This window comes from Manis javanica, chromosome 16 (genome assembly GCF_040802235.1).
Source record: "Manis javanica isolate MJ-LG chromosome 16, MJ_LKY, whole genome shotgun sequence".
NCBI classification, from domain to species: Eukaryota; Metazoa; Chordata; class Mammalia; order Pholidota; family Manidae; genus Manis; species Manis javanica.
The window spans coordinates 71,177,310-71,191,521 of NC_133171.1; the positions used below are offsets into that span (position 1 = coordinate 71,177,310).

At 36.4% G+C, this 14,212-nt stretch overlaps 1 protein-coding gene across 6 annotated transcripts in view; it reads left to right on the forward strand.

Annotated features, from left to right (window-relative positions):
- Positions 1 to 14,212, forward strand: part of LOC140846848 (bromodomain adjacent to zinc finger domain protein 2B-like) — a 134,063-nt gene that overhangs the window by 97,977 nt on the left and 21,874 nt on the right. For 3 of the 6 annotated variants that reach the window (XM_073224894.1, XM_073224895.1, XM_073224898.1), the window contains 5 exons: positions 5,031 to 5,171; positions 7,419 to 7,673; positions 8,621 to 8,835; positions 9,706 to 9,780; positions 10,584 to 10,791. In XM_073224894.1, coding sequence (XP_073080995.1) covers positions 5,031 to 5,171; positions 7,419 to 7,673; positions 8,621 to 8,835; positions 9,706 to 9,780; positions 10,584 to 10,791 — 894 coding nt within the window. Of the gene's footprint in view, positions 1 to 1,260; positions 1,327 to 1,989; positions 2,355 to 5,030; positions 5,172 to 7,418; positions 7,674 to 8,620; positions 8,836 to 9,705; positions 9,781 to 10,583; positions 10,792 to 14,212 lie in introns of those variants that run through there. The other 3 variants (XM_073224897.1, XM_073224896.1, XM_073224899.1) reach the window with 2 other exon arrangements.

Sequence of the window (14,212 nt, forward strand, 5' to 3'; positions counted from 1 at the left end):
TTCAATGTGGAAACAGTTTAACCAGGTTTGTTTTCTGAGTTCTGACAGAACTGGGCTGACAGAGTAGGGCTCAAGGACATGCTGGCAACAGCAAAAGGAATAGCTAAAAGACAGCAAGGGAAAATAGGAAAAACAGAAACTCCAAAGCCTAGCAACAGTCTGTAATCTGGTAGTTAAATAGGAAGCAATTTTCAACACCTTAATGGCCAAAAGGCATTTCTTTTACCAAACTCTAGTATAGTAACTGATGTCAAGAATAACTGCCCAAGTCCTCAAGAAAAAGCGAGATTATGTTAAGTGTACTGTGTCTAAGCTGTACGTGTATATGTCTCAAAATTATCCAAAGTACTTTTGTCCAAAATAAGCTTTTTAATGTTGGAAATGATTACAATCCAAACCCTTAGCTGTTCAGGAAACTGTTGCCAGAAAAATTGGCTTATTCCCTGAGGAATGCGGTTAGCTGAGGTTTTCACAGTTACAGGTTTTTTCCTTCTAAAAATATATATACATATTCTCTTACGCATTTCAAATTAATTTTAAAACCCTCCAAATTGAAAATATTAAAGTACATTGGCAATTACTACTAGATAATTATGAAGCTACTAGTTAATGACTTTAAGATTATAAAGCTCAAATTTGATAGCATGAGCTTGATATGCAGAGTGTGCTTCATTAAAGGTTGTATTTCCATTATATTAGGGAAAAAAACCCTTCAATTTAACCACAGTAGGTTAAACTGGGTTTAATGTTTCATTTAAGTTAAGTAAAGGATTTATCTCAAATTTTAAGTATTACAAAAGAATGTTCAAGTAAAGTAGAAACGTGCATGTTTAAATGCTACTTATTTGTCCTTTAACCTTTATTGTTAAAATCTATCCCGTTTTTCTAAACTTTCTACAGTGATCATGTTTTATTTCAAAAATAAGAAAAAGCAAAAAATGCCATATCATTTTTTCTGTGATTAAGTTTTAAGGTAAAATAACACTCGAATTATTTCAGACTTTTAACAGAGTTTGAAGGAAAAAACCTGACATATACTCTTACGAATTTAAGAATTTTTTTGTATATCTTAATTGTAATCTATCCGTTAGAAATGAAATTAGTATGTTAAATGTAACAAACTGAGGGGAAATCTGTAATTGCATACATGTTACATACTGTTTTGTACCTTGCGAGGCTTGGAGCTCCATTTTCAAGTCTGAGGTTATTTTCAGGTTGTGGTGCTGTTGCATGACTTTGAGACCTATTTTATATGCACAGGCTAAAAGGATAAAGAAGGAAAGAGCTGCAAATGTCAAATTATTGGAGGCTGAGAAACGAAAACAGGTAAATTTAGAGGACAGTCAGAGTTTTTAGTTTTTGAATTTATTTTGTTATCTTTAATCCACAATGTCATGAAGAACATTATGTTTACTAGGTTCCCTCCTTGACCAAGTCCCCCCCCACAAACCCTATCACAGTCAGTGTCCATCAGCGTAGTAAGATGTTGTAGAATCACTACTTGTCTTCTCTGGGTAGCACAGCCCTCCGCATGCCCCCATCCCACATTATGCCTGGTAAACGTAAGGCCGGCTTTCTGTTTGCCTGCCGTTTTCCCTCCCTTCCCACCCATCCTCCCCAGTCCCTTTCCCTTTGGTAGCTGTGAGTCCATTCTTGGGTTCTGTGATTGTGCTGCTGTTTTGTTCTTTCGGTTTTTCTTTGTTCTTATACTCCACATGTGAGTGAAATCATTTACTACTTGTCTTTCTCTGTCTGGCTTATTTCACTGAGCATAATATACCTTAGCTCCATCCATGTTGTTGAAAATGGTAGGATTTGTTTTATTCTTTTGGCTGAATAATATTTCACTGTGTATATGTACCACCTCTTCTTTATCCATTCATCTACTGATGCACACTTAGGTTGCTTCCATTTCTTGGCTATTGTAAAATAGTGCTTCGATAAACATAGGGGTGCATCTGTCTTTTTCAAACTGGGCTGCTGCATTCTTAAGGTAAATTCCCAGAAGTGGAATTCCTGGGTCAAATGGTATGTCTATTTTGAGCTTTCTGAGGAATCTCCATACTGCTTTCCACAATGTTTGAACTAATTTACATTCCCCCCAGCAGTGTAGGAGGGTTCCCATTTCTCCACAACCTCGCCAACATTTGTTGTTGTTTGTCTTTTGGATGGTGGGGATCCTTACTGGTGTGAGGTGATATCTTATTGTGGTTTTAATTTGCATTTCTCTGATGACAAGCGATGTGGAGCATCTTTTCATGTGTCTGTTGGCCATCTGAATTTCTTCTTTGGAGAACTGTCTGTTCAGCTCCTGCTCATTTTTTAATTGGATTATTCGCTTTTTGTTTGTTGAGGTGTGTGAACTCTTATATATTATGGATGTCAACCCTTTATCAGATCTGTCATTTATGCATATATTCTCTCATACTGCAGGGTTCCTTTTTTCCTAATGAAGGTGTCCTTTGATGTACATATGCTTTTCAGCTTGATATAGTCCCACTTGTTCATTTTTGCTTTTGTTTCTCTTCCCCCTAGAGATACTAGGAAGTCGCTCATGTTTATGTCCAAAAGAGTTTTCCCAATGTTTTCATCCAAGAGTTTTATGGTTTTATGACTTAGATTAAGGTCTTTGATCCATTTTGAATCAGCATGTTATTTTCTTTTAAATAAATGCTGCGATGGTATACCAGTATCAATTATATTCAAAATAAAAACTCAAAATGACTATATGAAATAATGTTTAGCACAGATATATGTATGTAACATGTACTTTTATTGTATGTGTATATTTGTTTCTTTATATATTGGTTTTTTGTGATGTCTTTAGCTCTTTAAGTAGCAGATCCCCCAACTCAGAAATGCAAAGTGTTGGATAATGCTTTGTACTGTGTAGTGTTTCTCGAGCAGAATGATCTCCCTAAAGCTATTTTGTGTTGTTTATAAGTTTCAAATGGCATCTGAAATCTGATTATGTCCTTAGATTATAACTTTCTCTTTGTTTCAATATTAAAAGGTGAAGCCTATAGAAACAAAAACCTAACTTTATCAGTTATTTACCAGTAATAAAAATAGTTACTGTTAATTACCGGGATGTTGTTTGAGGGTCTTTTGAGGGGTTAAAAATTGGTTTCGTGACTCTGTGATTTCAGATACTTAAAAATTCCTAAATACAACTTGAGTATTATTAACAAATGTGTTTATCTCTGCTTTTGGATACAACGTTTGTGTATAAATGAAAATTGAAAACATCAATTATGTTTGTCCGTGATATAAAATATAAAAAGTAGAGAAAAGACTGGCTATTTAATATTTTCAATGACTACTAGTACGGATGTTGACATATCTTTATGTGGCATTTGTAGAATTAATCATTAATTCATGCTTAAATAAGTTTTATATGCTAAAGCACACCAAATATGTCTGTTAGAGTCAGATAATTACTGTAGTCATAAATAAAAACAATATTTAGACCAGTGGGTGAGGAATGTTGAAATGATACGGACTTGAGAGTCAGGGAAAAGGATAAAAATCACTCAAAACTGTGCCTGGCAAATTGTACAGCTGAGAATTGAATAGGTGCATAAAGAAACGGGTAAATAAATTAGTTCTTCAGTCCACTCTAAGGTCACAATAAGATGAGAGACATTAAACAAATAATTGTCCCAGAGTTCAATAAATGCTGTATTATGTGGAAGCCAAGAAAGAAATATTAAAGTGCCTGAAGTAGTTGTGGGAAGAGTAAAAAAAAACAAAAAAAGGCTTATGTGTTGAGAAGGAGGAGCTGTGAATTCTAAGCAGGGCGGGGATGACATACACAAAGGTACAGCCTGATGACTGAGTCAGGGCCCTTGGGGTGGGGAAGACAAGGGGCAGAGGGAGTCAGTTTTCACCTTGTATGAACACCTGTCTTAGCTTTGTTGCTGCTCCTCCTCTTTCTCCTCCTCCTCCTCCATCTTCAGCAGCATCATCACATCATCATCCAAGCAGTGCCTCACACTGTCAGGCTGACTTTTCTCCACCCAGCTGTGTCAGTGTGACTAGGGCCTGGCGAATGCCGGGAGGCTGACCTTGGGTGGGGCTGGGTTGTGACTGTCTATACATGCCATTTGAAGCTGGTTTCTTGAGTCATCTTACACCAGAACCACAGGATTTGCATTAGTCCTATACAGTTCATTAAAATTCACTAAATAAATTAGTGAGTAATTTGACTAAATAATAAATTAAATTAGTGGATAAGTTCACTAAATTCACTGAATTTAGAGACACCATGTTTCCCTTGAAGTATCTGTATTAGTAAGCAAAAATGGATGCCTGTCGCCAAGTGTTAAAGATCCTACTATTTTCAAAGATTTCTTGGAAATCTCCCTTTTATCCTAAAAATTGACCACACTTTTACCTTCTGTTCCATATTATAGCTATGGTTTTTTAATTGGAAAAAGTACTGCGTATCACTAGTTAAAAATGATGCCCAAGAATACACACGCACGCACACACAGAACACACAGTTGGCCTTTGAACAATGTGACATTAAGGAAACAACTCTGCATATAACACGTGACTCCCCAGAAACTTACCTACTCATAATAGCCTACCATTGACTGGGAAGCTTTACTGAAAACATGAGCAGATCATCAGCCATATTTTATGTTATATGTATTATATGCTGTATTCTCACAATAAAGGTAGAGAAAAGAAAATTTTTTCAAATTATTGCAGATCTCCAAAAAGTTACCAGTGTGTGTATTTTTTTTAAACCTGCATATAAGCGGACCCATGCAGTTCAGGCCTGTGCTGTTCAAGGATCAACTGCAGAAAAATATATACAGTCATAAGATTATTTTGAAATTCAAAGAGTGACAATACTGAAAAGCAAAATAAGTTATTTCTATGCAATCCTAAGTCTGTTGCTAAACCTGCTTGGACAGTTCTGTTCATGGACATAACACAGATCACTTTTTAAATTTTAACTAAAGGTTTTTCAAACATAATAATGGTTAAAGAGACTATGTGGGCATGGTTTTCTTTTTAAGGAAAAAGAACGGTCGAAGCAAGAAAAACGTGATGAGAATAGATTAAAGAAAGAGCTTAAACTAGAGCAACGAAGATTAGAATTAGAAATTGCAAAAGAACTAAAGAAGCCTAATGAAGACATGTGCTTAGCAGACCAAAAGGTAATTTATCATGTAAACCATTTCATTACTAAATTTAATGTTTCCTGTGTTCTCACCTCGTTCGTCTGCCAGAGCTGCCAGTACGAAGGCTTTCCCTTCCAGCTGGGCAGCGGATTTCTGTCTAGGTCAGTGTGCTTCTCCTGGATGGCCGCCAGTAAGTCTACTGACCTCCTGCACTGGGAATGGAAGTTCTAAATAAGTGGTGGAGTGCTGCCAATCTTTTTCGTTGAAATAAAAACACTGTACAAATCTACAAGGGTGAATGATAAACGTAGATAAGATTTCTGTTTCATTTGGTCCTTCCTATATGTTTAGATACAGAAAGATCTACCTTCTCCTCAAACCCCCTTAGATATTTAAATAAATCAGGATTTATAATCTGTAACCTCCTTCAGTGCTTTAGACTTGTTAGCTAACTGTCATTGAGTATGTCGACTACTTTCCAGGCACTGTGCTAAATGTTTTTTATGTATGAATTCTCCCATTTAATCCTCACCACAATCCTGTAGAAGAGCTATTTATGCCCATTTACAAGTGAGAAACTGACACAAAGAGGTGAAGGAACTTGCCCAAGATGACAGAACTAATAAGTGGCACCTTGGACCCAAACTCCAATTTGTTAAACTCCAGGGTCCATACTGTTTATCACCTTGAAAGCCAAGAAATGTGTCCAGTCAGAGGACCTCATGTATTTTCTCTCCTGTTGTTTTCACAGACATGTGATGTTGCTAAAATACGTAAAAGTAGAAATTTGGAAAGAGCGAGATAATCATGTTAACTGGCATAATTTACATACTTATTAGAAGAAATCAATTATGTTTGGCTATAGTTAAGATGGTATTTCTAGAAAATCATCAATAATACATATTTCTGTAATACTGTCAATAATACTATAATTAGTCAATAGCATCTATATAATATGCCATGTTCATCTGATAATACAAAGAATGATTTTCTCTTTTCAGCTTTTTCTAAAGCACTTAATGCAAAAATATCCTAGTGGGGATTTAGTTATAATAATATTTTTACTTAGCACAAATGCTTTTAACTGCAAATAAAAGTATAAATACTAGTTTTAGTAAAACTGGATGTTTAAATTTTCCTACGTCCAGAGAGGGTACATAGGTTTAGTTGACACATTTAGTAGGCTCACAGTGAGCAATTTTTTAAAAATCCTAAATGACCTCTATTTTCTTGAATTTGTTACTTCCGTTTAAATCCATATGCAATAAATCAAATATAGAAGTCCATTTTAAGCCTTACTTTTGTTAGCTTTGTTATATAAATTTTTTTAATCATATGGTATGTGTATGTCTGATGGTTCAAGAAAAAAGATTCAGACTTAGATGGTTTTCAAATGGAACATGTAAGGTTTGTATGCTGTCAGATATTATCCATAGTTCTGTGTTTCCACACAGTATTACTAGAAAAGGTCATTGGATAGTTGTTTCAGCAAGTGCAGGGTGGAGGAACATTGTTTAACAAAGACCAGTGAAATAGAAATTTTTTTTCTAATCAAAATTTAAAATACGATTATTAAGTCTCATTCATGGACCTTATTGCCTTATTTACTTCTTAAATAGACAACTGGTACTACAGTTTTGTCATTAAAATGTTAATATGTGAGCATATTTGAAAAGTAGCAAGAGGTTGCTTTCTAATCTTAGTGTTGAAAATCAATATTAGTGTTTTGCTACAAGCCTAGAGACTATTAGTTGCAGTGTAACTGGGTTCTTGATAGGATCATGGTTTCTGGTCATGTGGACCAAGTAATTTATCTGTATTAATTAGCCAAAGATGGTACCATTCTCCCATCGGCCCATAGATACACGGTAGTTTTTGAGCTACCAAAAAAGCGTGAATTATTATTCAGTCTCCATCATTAGAAGAAATTAGTACACGTGCCCTACTTAGTATGTCCATGGCCAAGTACTTTTGAAATGCTTATTTCTTATGTTGCTCCAGTTATGTAACCCATGTTCTATCAATATGTTAATTAAAATTTGTGTTCTTTTTTCAGAATTCTGAGTTTGTATTGAGTTCAACTAAAATTTATTGATGGTTGCTTGGTTTCAAAATCCCGTGCTTAGTATTATGGGGTTGCAGAAATGCCCTCAGGGAATCCACAGTCTAGACGGAAAACCACTGGTAGAATTCAAGAGCAAAGAAAGACAGCAACTTGTTCTATTTCAGAAGATCTGAAGTCATAGCCTTTTTAGTTAATTAGTTTTTCATTTTATTTTTCAGCCTTTGCCAGAGTTGCCTCGTATTCCAGGACTTGTTCTCTCTGGAAGTACATTTTCCAACTGTCTCATGGTGGTGCAGTTCTTACGAGACTTTAGTAAAGCTTTAGGCTTTAATGTGAGTACTGATATTCCAAACCTCAGTATTCTTCAGGAGGGATTGCTGAATCTAGGGGACAGCATGCATAAAGTACAAGATTTGCTTGTGAGGCTCCTGTCAGCTGCTGTGTGTGATCCAGGTCTAATTACAGGATACAAGGTAAAAAAAGAAAATACAAAAAATTATTTTAATTTGTACCCTCAGTGCACTGATAACTGGCTTTAGCATATTAGCAGAAGAGTGTATACACTGATCTAGTTTTTTCTGCATCTCACAAAGTTAAGTGTAGATTTGCTTTCAGTTGCAAATGGTCCACATCTAGGAAAACCTGGTTCATAAAGCCTAGGGAATGTAGATATTCCCAGATTACTCTTATTCTTCTCTAGCTTTTGGCCAAAACCAAGCTGACTTAAGGAAAGTGATATTCAGCAAAAGAGAATTTATTAATCATAAAGAATTAAAATTTATGTATGCCTTTTGAAATTATGCTGTGTGCTCTCAATCACTGTGAACAATTGAGGCTAATGGCAGCACCTCTAAGATCAGCATGTTAAGACTCTGTACCTCTCAGTGGATACTCAAGAAATTCAAATTGATCATAATTCCAGCTAAGATACACATTTCAGTCAGCTTTGCTGTAGATAATATGATGGAGAGAGAAGTTTCCAGGTGCATCAGTTGCTTGTTCTTCCATTTTCCTATTTAGTATACCAGACAATAAAGTCCATGACACTCTAGAGCTGGAAAAATGCAACAGTAGTGCCCCTGGGCCTCCGGCAACCCGTAGTGATAGAACGTCTAGATAAAGCCTTAGAAAGCTTGAGATAGTTTCTATAGTCAAAGAAGGTATGGTATCTACTCATCAGTTCTCATACTCTCCTTCCTGCCTGTTAACCAAGGGTCTAAAGAAGAAATAGAAAGATGCAAGTACTCAAATACCTGTCTATCATCTGTTGTCTATTTTTATCTTCACTTCATTTAAAGTGTGAATAAAGCCCTTTTCAGTAATATACAGATAATATAATTAAAGACATTTCAAAATCTTAATTGTTTTTATGCTCTGTACGGTTAGGATCAATACTGACAAAAATGCCAAACTTTTATAGGCCGAAACAGCTCTTGGAGAACATTTACTGAATGTTGGTGTGAATCGAGACAATGTTTCTGAGATCTTGCAGATCTTTCTGGAGGCCCGTTGTGGACAGACTGAGCTCACCGAAAGCCTGAGGACCAAGGCCTTCCAGGCCCACACTCCGGCCCAGAAAGCCTCGGCGCTGGCCCTCCTGATCAGCGAGCTGGCCTGCAGCAGGGGGGTGGCCAGGTGAGCCTGGGCCTGGACTTCTCTGGTGCTTCCTTCCTGTTCTCAATTTGTCTAATTGAAATAATTTATATGACAAAGTAACACAAATTACCCATGCAAAATCCAAAGTTACAGAGTAGCACAAAGAAAAAAAAATTACACAATCTCACCATTCAGAGATGACTGCTACTACTACTACTACTATTTTAATGTATTTATTGCAGTCTGTTGAAAAGAATATTTGGATCTTACTGCATGTTCTTTGCAACCATTTTGTTTACTTAATAATTCTGTTAATTATTCATATAAGGAAACAAAAATAGTTTTTTCTTACTATGGCACCAGAAGGTAGCACCTTTGCAAGAATCCTGCATTTTTTCTTTCTTTGACATCTTTCAGTGATAAATAACTATGTGATTTTCCTTCATAGCCATTAATAGAATTATCCAGCTTTTTATTTTATTATGTGCTAATAACAGTTTAATATTAGTTTATTGATGTATTGTACTTTTTAAAAACTTACATTTAAGAGTCAAAGTAAATTTTGCACTCTAGTATTTCAAGTTTTGGTGAACAAATCCATATTCATCTTGTTCTTTCTATTCATTATTTTACATATTTTAATTATTGTTACTTTTAGTTCTTTTCCTTTCTAGGAAAAGGATCAATCTGTATATTTCAGTGCCATGCTTTTCTACCATTGGTGGACATACTAAGTCTTTCTTCTGTACATCTCTTAGCTGTGACACTGTATTGATATAATTTTTCACTTGTTTTCGCTACTCATTGACATCACTTTTACTTAGCAAGAAATGGCAACAGTTACTCACCATGTTAACATATTGCATAATGGATTAATTTCTGTCTTGTAATAAATTTTTGCCTTGACAGTGAAATTGACAAGAACGCTGATTATATGTCAAACTTGAGGAGAGATCAATGGATGGTAGAAGGTAAACTCCACAAGTAAGTGCTGTTTTATTAAAGTTAGTATACTGTTGCCCATTGTACAAATTCCCCAGTAAAACATAAATGCCAAACACAGAATTTAAAGTTTATTATGTCTAAGAAGTAAAAAAAGGTAAAGCTTAATTAAGATGAATTAAGAAATTAATAAAACCTAGGGTGAGAGTCTACAATGGACAGAAGTTGTAATTAGAGTCATTGAACATCTTACGCTTCAAACTTAGAAAAAAGTCAGTTTACATTTTTGCTCCCAAAGAAGTGAAGCAATCACGTTTTCTAAGATTGTTGTTGGCTATCAAGTTACTTTTGTCATAAGTAGAATCTATTTAGAACTGCCACTTTTTAAAATTGCTTTCTAATTAAAGTTTGCTTTTGTAGAGTCTAAAATATCCAAATGTGTGTATTCAGAATTAAAGCTTAATTAGTTTCCCGCCAGGAAATATAATGCTGAAATTACTCAATTTCTATGTAAGAGGATATTTCTTTGCATAATTTGAACAGAAATTTATTCAGTCTGATAGCATGGGATCAGGAATTATCATTGGTTATTGCTAGAGTTAATTTTTTCAGCTAAGTTTTATTTTTTAAATATATTCTAATTCCAAAGAGATCCAGAATAATTCTTAAAAGTCAATATATTGTGTAATTTCTGGAAACATTTCTTAAATTTCCTTAATTCTAATTTTATTGCCATTGACTTATTACTCACCATAAGGCATTTTTGCTTAAAACTCACATTATTTTCTCAAAAAAGTATGAAGAGAAGGTTTTCTTGTACATCATAATTGTGTTACATTTTAAAGGCTCCGAATCATTTATGCTAAGAAAGCAGGCAAGAGAGACACTTCAGGTGGCATCGATCTTGGAGAAGAGCAGCACGCGGCGGCCACCCCCACAGCAGGACGCAAGCGAAGAAGGAAGGGTGGGGACAGTGACGCTGATGGCAACGAGGAGGAGGAGGAAGCCAAGGAAGACAAAAAAGGAAAGAAAACGGATGTCTGTGAAGATGAGGTAATCAAGTTTAGGTAGATTTTATTACTTGACAAAGTTAACATAACATACTGAAAACAGCAGAATTTGGAGGTCAGGTGGATTTGGGTTTGAATTCCATTTTGACGCTTACTTGCCTCAGTTTCTTCATCTGAAAATGAATATTTATAACAATCACCTCGTAAAGTTTTTTGTGATGGTTTAATAATTGCCCACACATGGGATGGGCTTACACTGAATAAACAAAGTCAAGTTTTTCTTTTTATAGAACATATTGAGAGTTCTTCAAAGAACCATGTAGATGCTTAATTTCAGTTATCCTCTTTCATTCTGGTAAAATACTAGCTTGTATGTGTACAATGCTTCATGCCTTGAAATTATTGTCACATTTAGTGAAACTGGTGTATTTCCCAAGCATCAGTTTATTATGTGCCTCGTTGTGGGCACTTTTGATCAAAGATGAGTAAGGTAGCAAAAGTCCTCTCTCAGTTTGCAGTCTCACTGAGGAAGATTTGCCATAAGAAAATGTAATGTACTACATGTTAACTGCTTTGCTGGTGGTATTTATTTACTCTGTGCTAGGCAGGAGGAAAGGAAGGGCATTGAACCTTTATGAGGAATAGGTCCTCAACAAAGGCTTTCTGGGCCCATTGGCTGAGGCTAAAAGGTGGGCTGGATGTTAACCTGGGGAAGAACCCGTAGAGAAGTGCTCAGGCAGAAAGAACAGCATAAACGGACGTAGAAATCTGAAACCACAATGCACTTTAAGTGACTGACAGTGCTTCATTGTTATTAGAGAGCCTCCTAGCAACAACTGTGAACTAGGATTTACACTTTTTTGGTAGGAGGAAGCCATTGCTTCCTCTTTGTAAGTAACAGAATGACAGAGTCACACTTGCTTTTTTTAGTGGCTCACTATGGCAGCTCCATGGAAGATAGAAATAGATTTGGGGTAGGGCAAGATCAGAGGTGGGAAGGTCAGTCAGGAGATGTTGCAAGAGTTTAATGAGTTGTAGGGTCCCAAACTAGCCTGATGGTAGTTGGGAAGAAGGAGGAAAAGATTTCAGTAAATACTTAGGAAGAAGAATGAGTAGTATTTGAACTGGTAGGTTGATGAAAGGGTAGGATTGATTCCCAACCATCTGGTTTGGGAGGCTGCATGGTATTCTTGCCATTAACTGAGTTAGAGAAATCAGGAGGAACAGAATAGATGATAGAGGAGGAGGGGAGTGCAGAACAATACTGGAAGACAAGAAATGATGGTGGGTTTATTTTGGACATCTTAAGTTTGAGGTGCCTATGCAGCAGTTCTGCAGTAAGTTGGATATAAGAATCTGAAAGCCTAAAGATGAGTTCAGTCATGAACATATAGATCTGGAAGTTACTCACACAGACAGTAGTTTAAAATCATGAGGTGGGTGATTTTTGTACAGGGGGATTGGTTTAGGGAACAGAGTAGTAGACTGAAGTTGGAACCCCAGAGGATGTCAATATTTCAGAATATCCTGTAGGGCTTCTTGTTGAAGAAGGAGCCATCGTAGAGGTAGGAGATGTCTGTAATGGGTCAAGGATCTCTGAGGCCATCACCAGAATCAGTGACTCACTAGGAAGACTCACACACACATCAGAATCAGCAGAGAGAAAAGGCATGTGAGCCACAGCCCAGAGGAAACCAGACCCACACTGTTAAAGAGTCTTTTCCCAGTGGAGTCACACAGGATGGGCTTAAGTCTCCTAGGAATGAGTTATGACAAGTATAAAACTCCCAGGAGAAAAACGTGTTCAGTATACACCCCATTGTTAGCACAGTTGGGTTCCAGTGAGCCAATCTATCAGCGTGGGAGGAAACCCTCTGAAATCCAAGTTCCCAGACACCAGCCAGGGACCAGCCTTGTACGCGGGCCTTTCAAAGGAGAGCAGTCAGACCTGCAATGTCAACTCTTTTCTACACATGTAGTAGTAGCAAAAATCAAGAAAACTGAACATTTCAAAAAGGAGGGAGTGATAAACAATGTTAATGTAGCAGGAGTCTAGTGTGATGAGGATCAAAAGTGTCTGTGGGATCGGGCAAGGCAGAGGTCCCTGTGGAGCAGTGGCAGCACAGTCGTTAGACGGCTCAGAGCAGAAGCCAGGCAGCGACGGATCGAGAACGATAGAAGGTGAGGAGGTGAGGATGACTTCTGTAAGCATTGTGCCTCAGAGGAAAAGGTGGTTCCTAAAGGGGACAGATAACCAAGGATTACTGAGATGTGAAAGGCTAAATATGATTTCGGGTTGAAGGGAGTCCGTAAGAGAGGGGGTTGAAGATATAAAGAAAATAATCAATGGGGCAAGGTAGATAAACACTACTAAAATTTGTTACTAATTATTTAAATATCATTAATGTCTCTTAAACCACATGTATCATTTAAAGTGACCTTAATTGAATTATAGTTAGATTATAGGGTTTCATTGAGCAAAATCCTGGCAAATGTATATGTTATTAATGTGAGAAAACAGTTTAAAAACTTTTTAAGATAATAATTTTAGGACCTAACAAGTCAAAATAACATTTCTTTTAAGTGATTTTAGAGTTATCTGTTACGATGAAGAACTGGTAGCCACTTATCAATTGCCTTAAAAAGTTTAACTATTTAATGAGCCCAATGATAAGATAGCTACATTATTCCTCAAAATAGGTTTAGATTCTTGATTAAAGTTCAGTGAGAGTGCCAGGAATTAAAACTCCCTAGAAGATTAATTTCAGGGAGCCTTTCCGTTGAGACCCGTGTGATCACTTTCAATTAGAAGGTCCTGCCCTTGACTAAGTCCATCCCCCTTTGTCTCAAAGATGATTCCCTCTTCTCCACACTCCTCATTCCTTCAGCACATGGAGTCTGTATACCTAAACCTTCGAATTGTGTTGAAACCTACGTGAGCTCTAACTTCACAAGTTGGCCTGGTAACAGGTTATGTGGATGTTTGAACTTTGACACATAGGGACATACAATGGCCTCTCTTTTGGTTGGGAAATCATGGAGAACCACGGCAGAGACGAGTTCTTTGTGCCTAGTCTCCTTGCCTTTCTCTCTGACCTTTCAAGTTCTACACATCTCTTAAAATTATAAGGACTATTAGTCAAAACTCCTTTGCTTTAAACAAACCTTAGTAGACACTTTACTTCCTTTTCATCTTAGGGAGAGTCTTAGAAACAGCACTAAGTTTATTTGACTGATCCATAGTTACTTTGATGTCTTTTGCAAGTATTTTTTATTACTGTTGCTTGAATTGTATTTTTGTGTAAGCGTCCTATCAAACATTTGCCCTGCAAGTCAAAAGATCACTTTAGAACCATACAGACATGTAATTATGTAATTATCTATTTGAGGGTCATTGGGCTTGTTCTCTTTTAAGGCTTCTTTCCTGAAGTAGAAATTGTGTTACTGTTAGCACAAATAGTGTG